This window comes from Staurois parvus, unplaced genomic scaffold (assembly GCF_062004578.1).
Source record: "Staurois parvus isolate SC_StPar_1 unplaced genomic scaffold, SC_StPar_1.0 ptg001037l, whole genome shotgun sequence".
Classification (NCBI taxonomy): Eukaryota; Metazoa; Chordata; class Amphibia; order Anura; family Ranidae; genus Staurois; species Staurois parvus.
Genome location: NW_028318833.1, coordinates 262,992 through 282,267, shown reverse-complemented (window position 1 = coordinate 282,267; position 19,276 = coordinate 262,992). Strand labels below are relative to the sequence as shown.

Here is a 19,276-nt window from a genome sequence, read left to right as displayed (position 1 = left end):
CAGTAACAATTCTGTCTGTCCCTGAGTAACAATTCTGTGGCCCTAACTAACGATTCTGTGTCCCTGAGTAATGGTTCTCTGTCCCTAAGTAACGTTTCTCTGTCCCCAAGTAACGTTTCTGTGGCCCTAACTCTGTCCCTAATACAGAGCGGTCTGCCTCTCTTGACTGACTGGAGGCAAATGAAGAATTCTAAAATGGCCGCTATTTATAGCTCGACCATTACACAGTGCTGGCTGGCTGGCTGCTGATTGGCTAATGCGATCACATGTCATTAAGGAATGCATTATGGGTCAGCGCGCCTTGTCTGCGCGCCTTCCCAGACATCCCCGCTCCGTCGCCGCACATGTCCGCCGCCATTTTAGGAAAAATTTCGATTCGCGCGTCCGAAGTAGGCTATTTTTCGGATTCGGCGCGAATCGAAAATTTTCCAATATTCGACTCGAATTCCACTTCGCCTACTTCGATTCGCTCATCTCTATTTATAACGATCGAATACCACCAAAAGAAAGTTCTATTTGTGGGAAAAAATCAATTACATTTGGGTGCAGCATTGCATCGCAATTGTCTTTTAAAATAACGCAGCCATTTGGCCTGGTCAGGAAGGGGGGGAGGGGGGGATCCTCTGGAGGGAGAGGGGTTAATATAACCATCATTTTAATGTCTTGCAGTTGATTTGAGTGGAGAATGGAGAAGGCTGGTATTTTATACTCAATTGTTCTATACATGGTTATTGTAAATATTCTTACCGTATATATGTTGCGAGTACCTAAGTGAAGTAAAAGAATAAAGTCACAATAAGGTCCAAAAAAATGTAAAGAGCCGATCACAACTGAAAACACAGACTACTTACTGAATATGATTTTTTTGATCTTGTCTATTTTTTCTTCAAAAGAATCTAAAACAAATGGAAATAGAACAAACAACGCCATTACTAAAGACAAAGTTTTTGCTTTTTTTTTTTATAGGGAACATCTTCTAGTTTGAGAATCTGTGTAATATGAGTGTGATCAGAGGAACAATAACATGGCAATGGAGGGCAATAGGGATCAACTTCCACACGGGCCAAATATTTGTACAGTATTTTGTTCCATGACGGATTTTGATCCATGTGTATATTGTAAGTCCTCCTGCGCTTCTATGGACCACCCTCCCTTTTCCCTAGTATACAGCTGCTTACACTCCTACTGATACCAAAAAACAGTGCTCAAATGAATATTATAATAGTGTAGCGCTAAATAACATAATCAAAATAATATATATGAAAGTAATAAATTAAATGTATTGACCTTGTGAGAAATCTCACAGTGCCTATAATACTCTAAGTGCTCATCACGCGTGTCACTTATCTCATAAATAATATTAAACAACATATATCATAATGGTGCTATGTTAAAATCATTAAACATAATTTGTGTTAGTGCCACTTCCAATAAATCTATAACGTGTGATCGTGCCAAATCACTATAAATTAATATATCGTCCAATGTCCAAAAAACAATGTAATCCAAGTGATGCTTAAATGCACATGCAGTGTGTTATCATAGTGCCACTCGTGTAAACACACTCTTCCACTTCGGCTGCAATGCCTCCTCACCTCCTTTCAGCGACCCCTAGGAGCCCACAAGCCTCTAGGATCACCTTGGATCCTCAACACTCCTGGATGGTACCTCTCAGGCTATCCTCCTATTTGGTCTCCTCCACACCTTTATACCTTATGGAGTCCTCTACAGCGATCCTCTGTGAATTCTCACTCTCATAATAGTGAGTTAAAAAAAAAAGAGATCCTCCATAGTGTAGTAATTTTCAAATCCAGCAAATATTTTTATTTATAGGGCAAATAAGAAGTAACTCACATTTGTGTACAGCGTTTTTTCTCCCCTGCATGGGTAAACTGCACTCATGTGTTACTCTTGGAAAATGGCGTCCCGTACCGGAAGTGCGTCACTCCGGAAACTGCGTCTCTGCGTGCCTACGTGTTACGTCACAGTCCAGGCCTGTAAGGCGCCTTTGAATGTAATGCGCACATTGAGTTTAGAGCCTATTTTTGGCCAGAAAAGGTGCGCTTTACATTCGAATAAATACGATAATATCTGTTATTTTCTGAAGTCATGAACTTCTGCACTCTATGCCACTACATTACCATACTTTTCTGCACTCACACTTTTGATAGTCAGCATGTAGGGCCTCCTTCACGTGGACATTCTGATCAGGTCCACCTGTCTGTTTTTCAGGTGGACCCGTTAGGGACCTCTATTCTTCTCTATGGAGCTGTGGGTGTAAATGGACATGTGTCTGTATACACCTGCCAACATCCAGTCCGATCCACCAAAAACAGACGGATGGGGATCTGTTCCCCTTCCATAAATCGGATTGGATGGCAGTAGGAAGGAAATGGCCAGGCGGTCCATAGAGGACAGCGAGCTGTGTCTGTGTCCGCTCTTCAGCAGTGGAGCGGACACGGACCTGTCATCCACTTGCTCAGTGGGAATCAGCAGAGAGATCTCCCACTGAGCAAACGGATCTGCTAACAGGTCCACCCCGTGTGAAAGGGACCTACAGGATACTGGAATTTTTACTTTTAATGAGAAACTAAATAAATATCAATCCAAAGAGTGAAAAATAACTAAAATCAGAATGTATAAGTTTAAAATGCTGAAATGTTACCTTCTGCAGCAGCTTGTGGTAGATGTTTATTGATCTCCTTAACAGGTAACACCAATGTCTGATAATTTGACTGTTTTTCCTGATGACTAAATAAAAAGAGATTGCTGTACATTTCTCCTATGCTGGGATGACGTTCCAATATCCGGATCTTCTCCTGATCACTGCTGTCCTCCACATCATCCATTACTATGATCACATTATCCTGCCCTGTAGACACACAAAGTATTCATAATAAGAATTACACTCTTCCTCCTGTATGTACAGATCATCGTCATCATCATCATCATCATCATCATCACCATCATCATCATCACCATCATCATTTATTAGTCACATTTTTCTTGAAGATACAATTGTCATTTGTTTCCTCCCATTTCTGGTGATGTTAATGGGGCCTCTATGGTAGCAGAGCACTTTCCCCACAGGAGCCGCTTAGTAGATTGCATGGAGTTCTCTCTCCAGTAGTTGCCTCGCAGCCAGGCACACGGTCACAGTCACTCTTTGGCTCAATGAACAGTCCAGGGGTGTTCTTTTTGGTGTTTTTACTTTAGGGTAACTTGGATAGAGTTAGGGAATTGAGTGGGATACTCCAAAACTATGAGCCTGTAGCAACTTGAGGAGATTGATCTTCATCTGGTGAACAGTCCAAGCAAAGTCCTTTCACTAGGAATCAAATAGATTGAGCTCTTCAGGACACTGGACACTATGTTCCCTTTGCACACAGCTGACTCTAACACACGAGGGATGGCAGCAGCCCACGGTCTCTAGGTTCTCTCTTTCCAGTTCTTGAAAAATGGGTTACCTTTTTCCAATATCGTCCAGACACATCCACCCTGTGATACCAGACTAGATCCTCAGGCAAACAATCCCTTAGTCAGCTCTCTGCAGCTTCCAGCAAAACAGGCCTCCAATTAGACCACCAAAGGCCTTAGCACCCTGAAGGCATATGGCAGGATGGCCTAAGGGTGCAAGAATCCTCCCTTAGGCTGTGATTTCCTTGCAGGGAAAAAAACCTCACTGCTCTCTGTCTCAGAATATTTATACAGACTCCCAGCTACCATCTGGGTGACCCTCTCCAGGGATTGGCCAGGGCTGTATGAATATTTAGCTGCTGATTAGACTCATCCTGCCCACTAGCTTCTAGAGCTTTCTGGACTATTCAGGAGGAGGCAATCAATTCTGCAACTACTGGAACACAGAACAGACCAATCAACCAACACACTCACACTGGTTACAGTGAGCCAAACTAAATTTGCTCAACAACAAACCGCAGCTCCACTGAATACAGTGAGCCAGAACCAAATTTACCTAATCCTAACACCTACCTAGGAGGGTGTACAGTAACATTCCAAGTGTCTGTAGTCACAATAGCGTCATTGGGAGGCACAATGAGGTAGTTTTAGAATTAATTTGCATATTGTATTTCTTTCCTAATTATCCAGTGATGGGGATCTAGTATTTTCCAAATCCTCTTCTTTTTACTGTCATGTGATCTGTAGGGAGCAGTGGACTGCAGTCATCCTTTATATTTTTGTAAGGTTTCTCCAAACACAGATTGTTATTCTTCCTTCTGCCAGAGACTGTTGTCTGTGTATAGAGGGTTATCAGTCGGTGTAATGAATTAATTGACAACCCAACCAATGGCCAGGATTCAGGGTCTGGTAAGGTGTGCTGGGTAGGTGATAAATATTTGACACACTTCTTGCTATACCCAGAATCACTGTTACTGGATTATGCAGAGTCTGAAATGTATTATTGTTAAATTGCGTGATTGCAGTTCATTTTTGTCACAGGATGGAGCGTCTATGGAAACTAAGCTACTTATTCTCAAATACAGAACACGGAATGATGGGATATGTAGTCTGAGTCATGAGTTGATAAAGAAACTACAAAGAGGAGCCCAACCCACATGGAAGAAAAGTATATTTGAAATATATTTTAAAAATATTGTTCCCAAATATAGTGCCATATATTTGAAATGCTGTATGTTGAAATGGGTTTTTATTAAAAATATATATACATTTTTCTAAAAATGCATTTCAAATATACTGTATGTCTTTAAAATTACAAATCTACATTTTGGAATGCATTTACAAATATATGTAAAAATTTTAAAATTACTTTTTTATATGTTAAAAAAAATCTGAAGAATATATTTTAAAAACTATATATATACACATATATATATGAATGTCCTGGAGCGCCACTTGCTAGCTGCAAATCGCTGTATGGAGATCAAGTGAGTGTCTGCTACTGTCTGCTACTGCCAGCTTTCACCCAGAGGCCTGTTTTCCTTGTCATTGGGGAGCCAGAGTGTACCCCCCAGACCGGCTGACTAATAATACTGCTGCACAAGACTGCTCCAGAGATGTGGAAAGACAGCCATTGTACCACCAGGTTCACCATTAATTGGATCCGCAGAAGAGGCTTCCAGAAATCAACACTCCAAAGGAGAGCCTCCAATGGTAAAATCTGCTGCAACAGAATAAGGGAGGCTGGTGAGCAGGTCATAGACTCATTGTTGTCTTGTTTGTTGACTTTGTGCATAGCCTTTGGTAAGAGCTATTATCATTTTCCCTTTTACAGACTGATAGCCCTGCTTGGCCAAAAACCTTACTACAGAGCCTTAAAGGCTAAGTTCACCTTATATTTCCCTAAATTCCAGCTCTCCTATGTACTGATATACCATTATTGTGCCCCTGTTACAGAAAAGAAAAGCTTTCTCTGTCTTCTGGGACAGTCCTTACCTCCAATCTCCAGTATAAGATTCCTTGATTACTCCCTGCCCTGTCCTGAATCTGGTATTTAAGACATGAAAACCAGTAGAAGGAAGTAGTTCACCAGCTGACCTCATAGACTCACACCCGGCACCTGTCCCCCTCCCAGGGGATTGCTTTCGCCCACCTCTGTGCTTACACACAATCAATATCAATCTACACTCACCGACCACCTTGCTAGTACCGGGTTGGACCCTCTATTGCCTTCAGAACTGCCTTCATTCTCCGTGGCATAGATTCAACAAGGTGTTGGAAACATTCCTCAGAGATGTTGGTCCATACTGACATGATAGCATCACGCAGTTGCTGCAAATTTGTTGGCTGCACATCCATGAAGCGAATTTCCAGTTCCACCACATCCCAAAGGTGCTCTATTGGATTGAGATCTGGTGACTGTTGAGGCCATTGGCATACAATGAACCCATCTTCATGTTCAAAAAACCATTCTCTGTAAACTCTGGAGATAGTTGTGCCTGAAAATCCCAGTAGATCAGCAGCTTTTAAAATACTCAGACCAGTCCATCTGGCACCAACAACCATGCCAAGTTCAAAGTCACTTAAATCCCCTTTCTTCCCCATTCTGATGCTCAGTTTGAACTTCAGCAAGTCATCTTCACCATGTCTAGATGCCTAAATGCATTGAGTTGCTGCCATGTGATTGGCTGATCAGCAATTCTGTTACCAAGCAATTGAACAGGTGGACCTAATACAGTGGCCACTGAATGTATATCACATACCTCCCAACTTTTGAACTTCAGAATGAGGGATACTTGAGGAAGGAAGTGACCTGTAGTGCACGTAGCACGCTGAGGCAAAATGTGCGTGTGGCCAAACTATTACCAGAGGGAGGGGCTTACGGGGTGTGGTTAAACAAAACCCAAACTTCCTTGTATCTATAAAATATGCTTTGATTGCCTTGCCTGAGCCTACCTTTGTAAGATGAGGAAACAGCTTTCATTGTTTGTGAAGTAAATTAAAAACTGTTCTGACTGACATTCTGCAGTTTAGCCACAAGATGTCACTGTTTATTCTAACAGCCTCAGACTGCATAGAGACTTCTATATTCATGAAGGGGTGGGGTTTTACACTTGGAGAGTGAACAGGAAAAAGAGAGGAGAGGAGCCATGCTTGAGAGAGAGAAGATGGCTGAGTGACTTTGAGAATCCTTTGCCATCAAGCTGATATGACGGCCCTCCGTAATCAGAAATTCACTTGATTGAAGCTGATCTTGTCCAAGACCCTGATCCTGTTCAGAGAAAGGAAGATTTGCTGCCAGGAATGCTGATGAGGACAGAGGAGCAAAGCAACATACATTGCTGAGAATATTGCATGCTTAGTGGAGAGACATTTGTTCTGTTCAGAGTCAGCAGTGGATACAAAGCAGACCCGGGTCTGTAAAGATCGTGCACGCACCTCATTTCAGTGTTGGCACCTATAGGACTGAGACAGGCCTATAGTTAGTTAGTTAGGGTCTCTGTTTCAGGCCACAAGTGTTGTTACTGATCATTGGAAGGACTCCACAACTTAAAGTGACATTTCACATTGGAGAGCTGATAAAAATCTACAAACTCAAGCCAGACTGGCGTTTTGCTCAGAAGGAATACTCAGCCACGTGCTACAGGACCTGTTATGGGAGGGGGAATACTGTAGATTTGTGTAAGATTGTAAGCTGTTGTGCTGCACCGCAGGCTAGCCCATACCGTACACCCATACACTGATTCCTGCTCTGTAGGGTGATAACAGGTAAGGTGTGGCAGCTTAGTTGTGCCCCCCAGTAGGTAAATTACTACACCTTCTACCTTCATCCATCAGAAGGCGCCGTGCTGTGCAGCACAAGGGTCTCAGCCTTTGGGCTGGGTGTATGTAAATTTATTGTATATTCCAGCATTTGGGGTTGTGTTTATTTGCCACATCTAAGTAAGATTCTGTTGTGACAAAAGCTGGTGTTGGGGTTGCTTTCTTCGTTCGTGACTTCACTGTATCCTGGGGAGCCCAGCCCAGTACACGGCTTACAACTTAAAGAAGAAATTCAATAAAATAGTCAGGGATTGCATAGCAACCAACAGCTGTTGAGACAATGAACACTTTGGTGAGAAGTATGTAATGTGCAATATAGTATATATGATGTAGGAGTGTGTAAGGCAGAGCACAGGGGTTGGGGATGTCCAATGCACAGTCAGTGTGGGGTTTAGGATACATGACACAGACTGCAGGGGTCCAGGGTGTGTAATGCAATGTGTTCAAGGATCAGGAGTATGTAACGCACAAAGGGCTATAGTCAGTTCTGGGTTTAGGAGTACATGACACACAGAGCACAGTCCAGGGGTACATAATGCACTGAATGCAGAGAACAGGCTTATGCACAGAATGCAGGGGACAGAAGTATGAAATGTACAGAATGCAGGGGCCGGGAGTATGAAATGTACAGAATGCAGGGGCTGGGAATATGAAATGTACAGAATGCAGGGGCTGGGAGTATGAAATGTACAGAATGCAGGGGCCCGGGAGTATGAAATGTACAGAATGCAGGGGCTGGGAGTATGAAATGTACAGAATGCAGGGGCTGGGAGTATGAAATGTACAGAATGCAGGGGTCAGCAGTGTTATGCACAGAATGCAGGGGACAGGAATGTGTAATGCATAGTAAGAGTCAGGAGTACAATCAAAAAGAGCACTAATTTTCACTCAACCCCCAAGTACAAATCCCCCCCCCCCAAGTAAAAATCCTCTCTCCGTCTCCCAGAACAGATCCTCACATGCAAATCCCCCCTCCCCCAACATAAATATTCTTCCCCCTTTCTCAGCATAAGACTTTCTCCACCCTCCCCAAATCCCCAGTTCCAGCACAATTCCCTCTTCTTCCCTGTTCTAGCACTTATCCCCACACCCCTCAGTTCCCCCTCACAGCACAAATCCTCCTCCCCAGTACCATTCTCAGAATAAATCCTCTTACACCCCCACAAATCCCCCCACCAGTACAACCCTCCATTCCAGTACAAATACTCTCTGACCCAATTCCCCCTCTCCAAATCCCCCCAGCACAAATCCTCTTTCCCACAAGCCCCCCTTCCCAGCACAACAAGCATACCAACTTTCTTCTCCCAGCAAAAATTCTCTCCCTGCTTCAAGTTCCTCCCTCCAAAATCCTTCTATCACAGATCCTCCTCCTCCCAACGTAAATCCTTTCCTCACTTCTAGCTCAAATGATCTCCCCCAAATACCCCCTCCCAGCACAAATACACCACCCTCAAATCCCCTCCCAGCACAAATCCTCTCCCCACTTCCAGAACAAAGACACCCCACCCCTCAATTCTAGTACAAATCCTCCTCCCCCTCATCAAAACTCTCCATCTCCAAATTTCCCTCCCAGCAAAAACCCTCTCCCAACTTTCAGCACAGATCTTCTCCTCCACGTCCTCCCTTCCAGTAACCCCCCCCCATCCTTGATAAAATACCCCCCCCCATCCTCTCCAGCACCCTTTCCCCCAAATACCCTATGCCAGCACCTGTCCTCTTGCCAGTTCTATCACAAATCCTTCCACCCATATTCCCCCTCCCAGTACAACCCCTAAAAACACAAATTCTCTCTCCCTCTAAAATAGATCAATACTTCCTGACTGACCCAGTTTTGGTGGGACCTTCCAAGATATGAACAAAATCCCCCAAATCCGGACTAAGGACCCGTTCACATCAGGACAGGGTGCAGGAAACCCGCATTCCATGTCATTTACATTCAAAGCTCACTGCAATTGAAATCTGCAGCGGGTGTCAATGTTAACCCAATGACACCCCCAATACTAGTCACAAGCACAGTGTTTGCCTGTTCCAGATTGTATGGTGCAGTAATACCATGTGATCTGATTGCTGAGCATTTCTTAAAGTAATGTATGCATTCAAATGAATGAGCTGAAATAGCACTGTGCCTGGACTGCATGTGAATCGCAGAGGAACGCACAGGCTGTTCCTTTCTGAATCATGGTGTGAGCCAGTCATGGTGTGTCCTGGAGCCCAACAAGGACCAAATGCCGGAATGAATTCTGCCACTGGGCTCCACTAACTTTCCTGGCAGAGCGGCGCTAGATTGGGCACCTGGGGCAATTTCCCCGCATCTGTTGTTGGGTACCCGAGGTCTCAGATGCCAGGATTGTCCCCTCTGGGGCAGCCAAAACCTCTTTAATTTGGGGGGGAGGGAGAGGATATGTACTAGGGGGCACTTTAGAAGGAGAGAGGACTTGCGCTGATTTCATATCCAACCCCCCCAGCACAAGTCCTCTCCCCTGTATTTACTACAAGACCTCAGATCAGTGCAGCTCAGGCAGAGCGGTGTTCCTCCTCCTCACCCCTCTCCTCATGTCTATGTACAGGAGAACATCACAGACAAGGAGGAGGAGGTGGATTCAGCCGCTCTGTGCTGTGTATGTGTGAGAGGTAGATGGCGGTGAGAGACGCTGGCTGCCATACAGAGATATACTTGTGGTGTGTGGGACCCCAGACACTCCGCACAAGCCACGGGGCCGGTGTCACTGGTGCCCGAACTAGAGTGCCCCAACCGGGCAAGTCACTGGAGCCAAGTGCCGGGACTAAGCCTTGATTCCCCAGGACCCCGGGACTTACATCAAATCCTGGGACAGTCCTGGTGAATCCGGCCTATGTGGATACCAGCCGATGTGGAGCAGAGCTTTAGTATTGAAAACAGGCCAAACAGACACTTTACCATGTGAAAAAACAAGCGACAAACACAGCAAAACTCATCATAAAAAACGTGCAAACCGCAACACACCAAAATGTCCCAGGAGGTACTTTGCCACTATGCATATTGCGGGAAAAATGAGCCAAAAACAATGCGCTCTCACTACACTACATGTGTATCGCGCCCGAAAGTGAAATTGGTGCGTTTACACAAGAACAATGAGGCTCCATTCACATCTGTGTGTTTCCAAACGCAAGCTGCACAGAAAATACACGCTTTGCCGCACGTTTTGGAAATGCACTGCAAACGCGCATTACACTTTTAGCGTAATTAAATGTTAATGGCACCCCAAGCATGGGTAGCAGGCATGCGTCCCCCGGCCCTTTAAGGGTTCCAGAAGACGGGAGGCAGGGTGAGGGTTTAGGGTCATGTGACCGCCGTGATTCGCTGTCATGGCAGTCACATGATCGGAAAAGGTCCCGATCGCAAGATGAGATCGGGACCTTTCCGTGAGTACCGAATGTGTTAGCTTGGAGCACACGCTCTCAGCACATGTTTTTTTTAATAGAACGCAAATGTGTGGCCACTCGGCATCTAGGCCCAGATGTCGGGAGGCTGCACATTTGCGTTCGGCTGCTTCCAAGAGGTTAAGCACACCAACATCTTCAAGGGCCTCAGCATAGCCAACAGAAGACTAAAATTAAGGACTGAATATTGCTCACTAGCTGCTGGATGCTGCTTTGAGAATATTGCCAGCCCCCTTTTACAAAAGCCTAGGCTTAGCTCTCATTCTAAGAACCATTAGCAACCTAGCCATTAACTGATTTGGTACCTGTTTTGTTTTTTTTTTTGCTTTTCTGCCACTCAATAAGTGGGAAGAGCTATGCTGGTCTGGTTTGAATTATAAAACGGTGCTTTAAATGCCTCAAATTAATCTCCAGAGTATTGTTCATACTGCTAAATGTTCTATTGTTACACTTAATATATAAAAGTGGAGGAACGATATCACTTAAATAGTACAATGAATATAACAGAATATGCAAGAAGGAAATAAAGGCGCAAAAATTGAAAACGAAAGACCGATTGCAAAAGATAGCAGGACCAACCCCAAAAGATTCTTCAAATATATTAATAGTAAAAATGTCCGGTCCCAGCATGTAGGCCCTTTACAAAATAATCTAGAGTGGGTGACTGGGGACAAAGAGAAGGCCCCTTTATTTAATACCTTCTTCAGCTTTGTGTATACAAAGGATCATGGGGGAGCTCTTGTCCATAATGGGCGTGGTACTGACACAGCCCCAGATGATCCACATTGGCTCACAATTGATATGATCCAGAAATATTTAGACAGAATAAAGGTGAATAAAGCCCCTGGACCGGATGGCACACACCCACGGGGCCTTAAAGAATTGAGCTCTGTCATCTCACAGCCATTGTTTCTCATTTTTAGGGACTCTTTAATGACTGGCATAGTACCACTGGATTGGCGTAAGGCCAATGTGGTGCCAATATTTAAAAAGGGGTCAAAATCTTTCCCAAGTAATTATAGACCTGTTAGTGCAACTTAGTTGGGAAGGTAATGGAGAGTTTAATAAAAGACCACATAGAGGAGTTCTTACTGGGAAAAAATATTTTAAGCAACAGACAGCATGGAACCATGAAAGCCAGAAACTGTCAAACAAATCTGATTTATTTTTATGAGGGGGTGAGCAAGACCTTGGACAGAGGGGTGGCAGTGGACGTGGTATACTTGGACAGAGGGGTGGCGGTGGACGTGGTATACTTAGACAAAGGGGTGGCGGTGGACGCGGTATACTTGGACAGAGGGGTGGCGGTGGACGTGGTATACTTGGACAGAGGGGTGGCGGTGGACGTGGTATACTTGGACAGAGGGGTGGCGGTGGACGTAATATACTTGGACAGAGGAGTGGCGGGGGACGCGGTATACTTAGACAAAGGGGTGGCGGTGGACGCGGTATACTTGGACAGAGGGGTGGCGGTGGACGTGGTATACTTGGACAGAGGGGTGGCTGTGGATGTGGTATACATGGACAGAGGGGTGGCTGTGGACGTGGTATACTTGGACAGAGGGGAGGCGGTGGATGTGGTATACGTGGACAGAGGGGTGGTGGTGGACGTGGTATACTTGGACAGAGGGGTGGTGGTGGACGTGGTATACTTGGACAGAAGGGTGGCAGTGGACGTGGTATACTTGGATTTTGCAAAAACGTTTGACACAGTTCCCCACACACGGCTAATGTGTAAGGTAAAGGCTACGGGCTTGGAAAAATCTGTAAGTAAATGGATAGAAAACTGGCTAAAAGATTATATTCAGAGAGTAGTGGTTAATGATTCATACTCTAAATGGTCTGGGGTCATCAGTGGGGTACCCCAGGGTTCAGTGTTATTAGTGGGGTACCCCAAGGTTCAGTGTTATTAGTGGGGTACCCCAAGGTTCAGTGTTGGGACCCTTACTTTTTAATATACTTATAAACAATATGGGGTCTGATACTGCAAATTCCATTTCAGTCTTTGCAGATGACACCAAGCTGTGCCGGGGAATAACGTCCTTACAGGATGTCTCCAATTTACAAGCCGACCTCAATGCTCTGTGTAATTGGGCAACTATGTGCAAATGAGGTTTAATGTTGATAAATGTAAGGTTCTGCACTTTGGGGCTAATAATATGCATCATACATACTAGGGGGGTACAACTGGGGGAATCAATGGAGGAGAAGGATCTGGGGGTTCTGGTAGATCACAAGCATAATAATGGCAGCAATGCTAAGCTGCGGGTTCTAAAGCGAGCAAAATCCTCTCTTGTATTAGGAGAGGTATAGACTCCAGAGAGAGAGATATCACCCCCCCCCCGGTACAAATCATTAGCAAGACCTCATCTGGAATATGCAGTTCAGTTTTGGGCTTCAATTCACAAAAAGAACATTGGGGAACTGGAGGAAGTACAGAGAAGAGCAGCTAAACTGATACGAGGCATGGAGGAGATCAGCTATGAGGAAAGATTAGAGGAACTGAATGTATTCTCTACTGAGAAGAGGAGATTAAGGGGGGATATGATCTCCATGTATAATACATAAGGGGGATATGATCTCCATGTATAATACATAAGGGGGGATATGATCTCCATGTATAATACATAAGGGGGGATATGATCTCCATGTATAATACATAAGGGGGATATGATCTCCATGTATAATACATAAGGGGGGATATGATCTCCATGTATAATACATAAGGGGGGATATGATCTCCATGTATAATACATAAGGGGGGATATGATCTCCATGTATAATACATAAGGGGGATATGATCTCCATGTATAATACATAAGGGGGGATATGATCTCCATGTATAATACATAAGGGGGGATATGATCTCCATGTATAATACATAAGGGGGGATATGATCTCCATGTATAATACATAAGGGGGATATGATCTCCATGTATAATACATAAGGGGGGATATGATCTCCATGTATAAATACATCAGTGGTTCATATAGTGAACTCGGTGTAGTCATTCCCCCTGAGGTCATCACAGAGGACAAGGGGGCGCTCTTTACATCTGGAGGAAAAGAAATGTAATCTCCAAACACGGAAAGGTTTCTTCACAGTAAGAGCTGTGAGAATGTGGAATAGACTCCCTCCAGAGTTGGTTGTGGCCAGCTCAGTGGATTGCTGTAGGAAAGTCCTGGATTATTTCTTGGATACACAGAATATAACTGGATATAACATTTATAGGTAAAGTTGATTCAGGGAATATCCGATTGCCTCTCGGGGGTCAGGAAGGAATTTTTTCCCAGCAGGAGCATGGTTGAACTGGATGGACGTTTGTCTTTTTTCAGCCAGACTAACTATGTAACTTTATCTTATCTGATAAATGCTCGACAATTTATCTTACTATTTGCCATGAGGTTTCAAGCCTAATTTCAGGGTGATCCTACTAATCTACCTCTACTAACATGTAAAGCTAAGGTGTCAATGGTGCCAAGGCTTTTGTCCAAGTCAAGATAAGAACAGAGGACACAACATAACCAGCGGCTCCTATGGGGGTAGAGCTACATTGCTATATAGTCTTCCCTATTGGGCTTAGGTCATAAGATGATGGTGCTAGGAGTTATTTGTGTTCTACTGACTTGACTATTTCAATGCTCTACTCGCCGTATACCTCAATCCACTATTAATCGACTTCAATATACATAAAATTCTGCAGCCAGAATCCTGACTAGGTTCTGGTACAAGTGACCATACTACCGCTATCCTGGAGTCCTTGCACTAGCCACCCATCAGGTTTTGCATAGAATTTAAGATCCTCTTGCTCACCTATAAGGCTCTTCATGGCTTGCCACCCCATTATTTCTCTGAACTTTTATCAACTTACTCCCCCAATTGTAGCCTCTGCGCCTCAAATTCTGGTCTTCTGTGTGCCCTCCTTTTCACCTACACTTGATGGGATAGAAAACCTCCTCCTGCTATGCTCCAAAACGCTGGAAATCGCTTCCAAAGAACATCAGAAAGTCATCTTCTCTAAACTCATTCAAATCAAATTTAAAAATGTTTTTCTTCAGACAATTTTATCTGGTGTATTTCTTGTGTTATTTTTGTAAAGTAATTTGAAAATCTACCTTTGAAGGCGCTATATAAAATAACATTGTTTTTATTATTATTGTCTTTCTCCTCTGACTATTAAAGCTTGAGGATTGAACGGTGATGAATTCTCTTCTCCATGGAGATCTCTGGAAGATGTTGTCTCTGAAAGGTGTAGTAGGAATAGTAGTAGTTGGGATAGTAGGAGGTGTAGTAGGAATAGTAGTAGTTGGGATAGTAGGAGGTGTAGTAGGAATAGTAGTAGTTGGGGTAGTAGAAGGTGTAGTAGTTGGGGTAGTAGGAGGTGTAGTAGTTGGTGTAGTAGGAGGTGTAGTAGGAATAATAGTAGTTGGGATAGTTGGATGTGTAGTAGGAATAGTAGTAGTTGGGGTAGTAGGAGGTGTAGTAGGAATAGTAGTAGTTGGGATAGTTGGAGGTGTGGTGGGTATAGTAGTAGTTGGGGTAGTAGGAGGTGCAGTAGGAATAGTAATAGTTGGCGTAGTAGAAAGTGTAGTAGGAGGTGTAGTAGTTCCGGTAGTAGGAGGTGTAGTAGGAGGTGTAGTAGTTGGGGTAGTAGGAGGTATAGTAAGAATAGTAGTAGTTGGAGTAGTAGGAGGTGTAGTAGGAATAGTAGTAGTTGGGGTAGTAGGAGATGTAGTAGGAAAAGTAGTAGTTGGAGTAGTAGGAGGTGTAGTAGGAATAGTAGTAGTTGGAGTAGTAGGAGGTGTAGTAGTTGGGGTAGTAGGAGGTGTAGTAGTTGGGGTGGTAGGAGGGGTAGTAAGAGGTGTAGTAGTTGGGGTAGTAGGAGGTGTAGTAGGAATAGTAGTAGTTGGGGTAGCAGGAGGTGTAATAGGAATAGTAGTAGTTGGGGTAGTAGGAATAGTAGTAGTTGGGGTTGTAGGAGGTGTAGTAGGAATAGTAGTAGTTGGGGTTGTAGGAGGTGTAGTAGTTGGGGTTGTAGGAGGTGTAGTAGGAGGTGTAGTAGTTGGGGTGGTAGGAGGTGTAGTAGGAGGTGTAGTAGGAGGTGTAGTAGTTGGAGTAGCAGGAGGTGTAGTAGTTGGGGTAGTAGGATGTTTGGGGTCCATTTTTGTAGTTCTGTGTGGAAGGTGTCAGATTTGGCTTGTTGTTTCTCCACTTTTTGGTGTCATACAATACAAACACAAAAAATGACACCAGAATGCCGGAACATTTGTCATTGCAGCAATTTTCTGGGTGAAGTGGGGCGTTATCTGACAAATGCCGGGGGGACAAGATGTTTGGCCATGATTGTGTGTGGGGGATGGGCAGTGATGAACCCTACTACCCGAATCATACATGATGGAACATCAGCCCATGTAGCCGTCTGTGTTATGAATCAGCCACATATATGATGACCTCTTACCTAGGCGCTCACACAGATATCTCAGCTCCTCATCATATACAGAGTCGGTGACGTCCACAATGTTGATTCGTCCTCTTTTCTTGGTGTGATACAAAATACCGAACGTGCACCGAGAGACGGCCTCCCTGAACTGCCGCCCGCCATTGTTGGAGATGTAGTGAGGAAGGACGGTTATAATTTTAATATGGAAGGACTCCCATTTTAGTCGGTTGATAAGCCATTCATAGTCACTCTCTGATGACCCTGAAAAGATCCCAACTGTGTAATATCCTGAGAGATACCACTATATAATGAAAGATACAAAACAATAATCATTAGATAACAGCAAAAAGAGAAATGATTGTACATTACACTAAATCCATGACTACAAATCTCACAATGCGGCGGGTTCCAGCAATCCTGGGATCACTATTAGGGGTCGGTCTATATTGACAACAAAAAAACCAAAAACTACTTTGCAGATGTTTCCTGATTCACACAAAAGTAATGAATAACACCCGGAATGTTTATACCGCTTGAAGACCAAACATTTTCCGGGACGTTTTGTTTAAATTGGTATTTCTTGCTAGAAAATTACTTCTAATCCCCAAACATTAGATATTTCTTAGCAAAGACCCCAGAGAACCAAATGGTGATTGTTGCAATTTTTTAAGTCACATGGTATTTGCGCAGCGCTTTTTAACCTCTTCCCAACCGCACTATAGCTGCAAGATGGCTACAGCGCGGTTGTCTGGTTCTGGGAGGGTGTCTGTGGACTTCCTCCCAGAACACGCCCCCTGTGAGCCCCCAGCGGCTGGCACCCGGTGCCGCAGGTGATCGCTGTCTCCTATGGAAACAGCTGATCACGTGATAAAGTAAAAATCCAATCACAGAGGCCTTTTACCACATTATCAATTGTGTCCAATGACACAGGAGATCACGATGTAAATACAGTTGCCGGTTATCGGCTGCACATTCCTCACACTGTCACAGCGTGGGGAAAGTACTGCCAATAACCAGCAGATGTGACGGGAGATCTGCACTAATAATCAGGGCACTCATTATCAGTGCCGCTCATCAGTGCCCAGAAGTTCCACCCATCAGTGCCCAGCAGTACTACCCGTCAGTGCTTAGCAGTCCAAACCATCAGTGCCTGGCAGTCCCAACCATCAGTGCCCAGCAGTGCCACCCATCAGTGTCCTGCAGTCCCACCCATCAGTGCCCAGCAGTGTCACCCATAAATGTCCAGCAGTTCCACCCATCAGTGCCCAGCAGTGTCACCCATCAGTGCCCAGCAGTACTACCCATCAGTGCCCAGCAGTCCCACCCATCAGTGCCCAGAAGTACTACCTATCAGTGCCCAGTAGTCCCGCCCATCAGTTCCCAGCAGTGTCACCCATCAGTGCCCAGCAGTACTACCCATCAGTGCCCAGCAGTCACACCCATCAGTGCCCAGCAGTGTTGCCCATCAGTGCCCAGCAGTGTCGCCCATCAGTGCTACCTATCAGTAACGCCCAGCAGTGCTATTAGTCAGTGCCACCTATCAGTGGCCATCAGTTCTGCCTATCAGTGCCCATCAGTGCTGCATATCAGTGCATCATCAGTGCCTACGGATCAATGCCCACCAGTGCCGCCTCATCAGCCCCACCTCATCAGTGCTACTTATCAGTGCTGTCTCATCAGTGCCCATCAATGCTACCTATCAGTGCCGCCTCATCAGTGCCCATTAGTGCTGCCTATCAGTGCAGCCTCAGCAATGCACATCAGTAAAGGAGAAAAATGATCTGTTTGCAAAATTTTGTAATAGAAACAAAGAAAAACTTTTTTCCCCAATGTTTTGCGCTTTTTTATTTATAGTGCAAAAAATAAACCCCCCGGTGCTGATTAAATACCACCAAAAGAAAGCTCTATTTGTGTGAAAAAAATGATAAAAATTTCATATGGGTACAATGTTGCATCACCGCGCAATTGTCATTCAAAGTGCGACAGCACTGAAAGCTGACAATTGGCCTGGGCAGGAAGGGGGTAGAACTGCCTAGTAGGCAAGGGGTTAAAACACTCTTTTTTGGGAAAAAATACACTTTAGTGAATTAAAGAAACCAAAACACAATATTTACCCCGAAGTTTTTTGTAAAATATAAAAGAGGATGTTATGGCGAGAAAATAGACAGCTAACATGTGACGCTTTACAATTGCGCACAATTGTGGAATGGCAACAAACTACGGTATTATCTCCATAGGTACAGGGTACCAATTCAGAGTTACAGAGGAGATCTAGCGCTGGATTTATTGCTCTCGCTCTAACGATCGCGGCGATTCCTCACATGTGCGCTGCAAACACCATTTACATATGCGCACACAATTGACGTATGGGTTCACTTCTACATGTGAACATGGTGGGATGGGTGGGATGGGGGCAATTTTTTTATTTATTTTTTTATCACTTTTATTCCTAATACAAGAAATGTAAACATCCCTTATAATAGAAATATACATGACAGGTCCTCAAGAAGAAGAGATCTGAGGTCAAAAAGACTCCAAACCTCTTCTTTACCTATAAAAGCAAAAGGTTAAAACTTTTTTCTTAACTTTTGCTTTAAAAAAGAAAAACATTTGTTTACTTCCACCGCCGACTGGATGTAACGTCATGACGTCATTCCGGTCCACCATCATGATAGAGGTGATCAAAGACCATAGAATCTTTCATCGCCACCATCCTGAGGAGGTTGCACCATCAGATCATTTCTCTGGCCAGCCGGCATTAACAGTAAGCCTGAGAAACACCAACGAGCCGCAGGAGGGGGGGGGGATGTCCCCTTCCACCACTATGGAAAGCAATCCAGCGGCTCAAGGGCCACTAGGACCACTTTCATATGAAAAATCCAACACAGCAAAACACTTTTCTCCTGCGCTAGGAATAGACTCTGTGGAATCAATATGAATGTTCTGGAATATGCACTGCTTGTTGCCCTCAACAGACCGGGGTGGTCCAACTTCACTGAATGCAAATAGAAAAACAAAAGATAATGCAGCGACCTAGTACATTACCGTTTAAAATGTTTATTGAAAGAACAAGGTAAGTATTATACTCACAATGGACATAAAAACACAGGCATATCATACCGAACAAGATAATAGAACCAAGCAGCATCTGAGTCCATACGATGGAACCCTGGATG

The 19,276-nt window shown here is 44.3% G+C and overlaps 1 protein-coding gene across 1 annotated transcript in view; it reads right to left on the bottom strand.

Moving 5' to 3' along the window:
- Window positions 1-843: 843 nt before the first annotated feature.
- The window catches only part of LOC149440998 (uncharacterized), a 69,612-nt gene continuing 51,179 nt past the window's right edge, over window positions 844-19,276 (bottom strand). The window contains exons 8-10 of the mRNA XM_089657888.1: window positions 16,119-16,401; window positions 2,666-2,872; window positions 844-896 (exon numbers count right to left, since the gene is read on the bottom strand). Of these exons, the coding sequence (XP_089514014.1) occupies window positions 844-896; window positions 2,666-2,872; window positions 16,119-16,401 (543 nt within the window). The remainder of the gene's footprint in view (window positions 897-2,665; window positions 2,873-16,118; window positions 16,402-19,276) is intronic.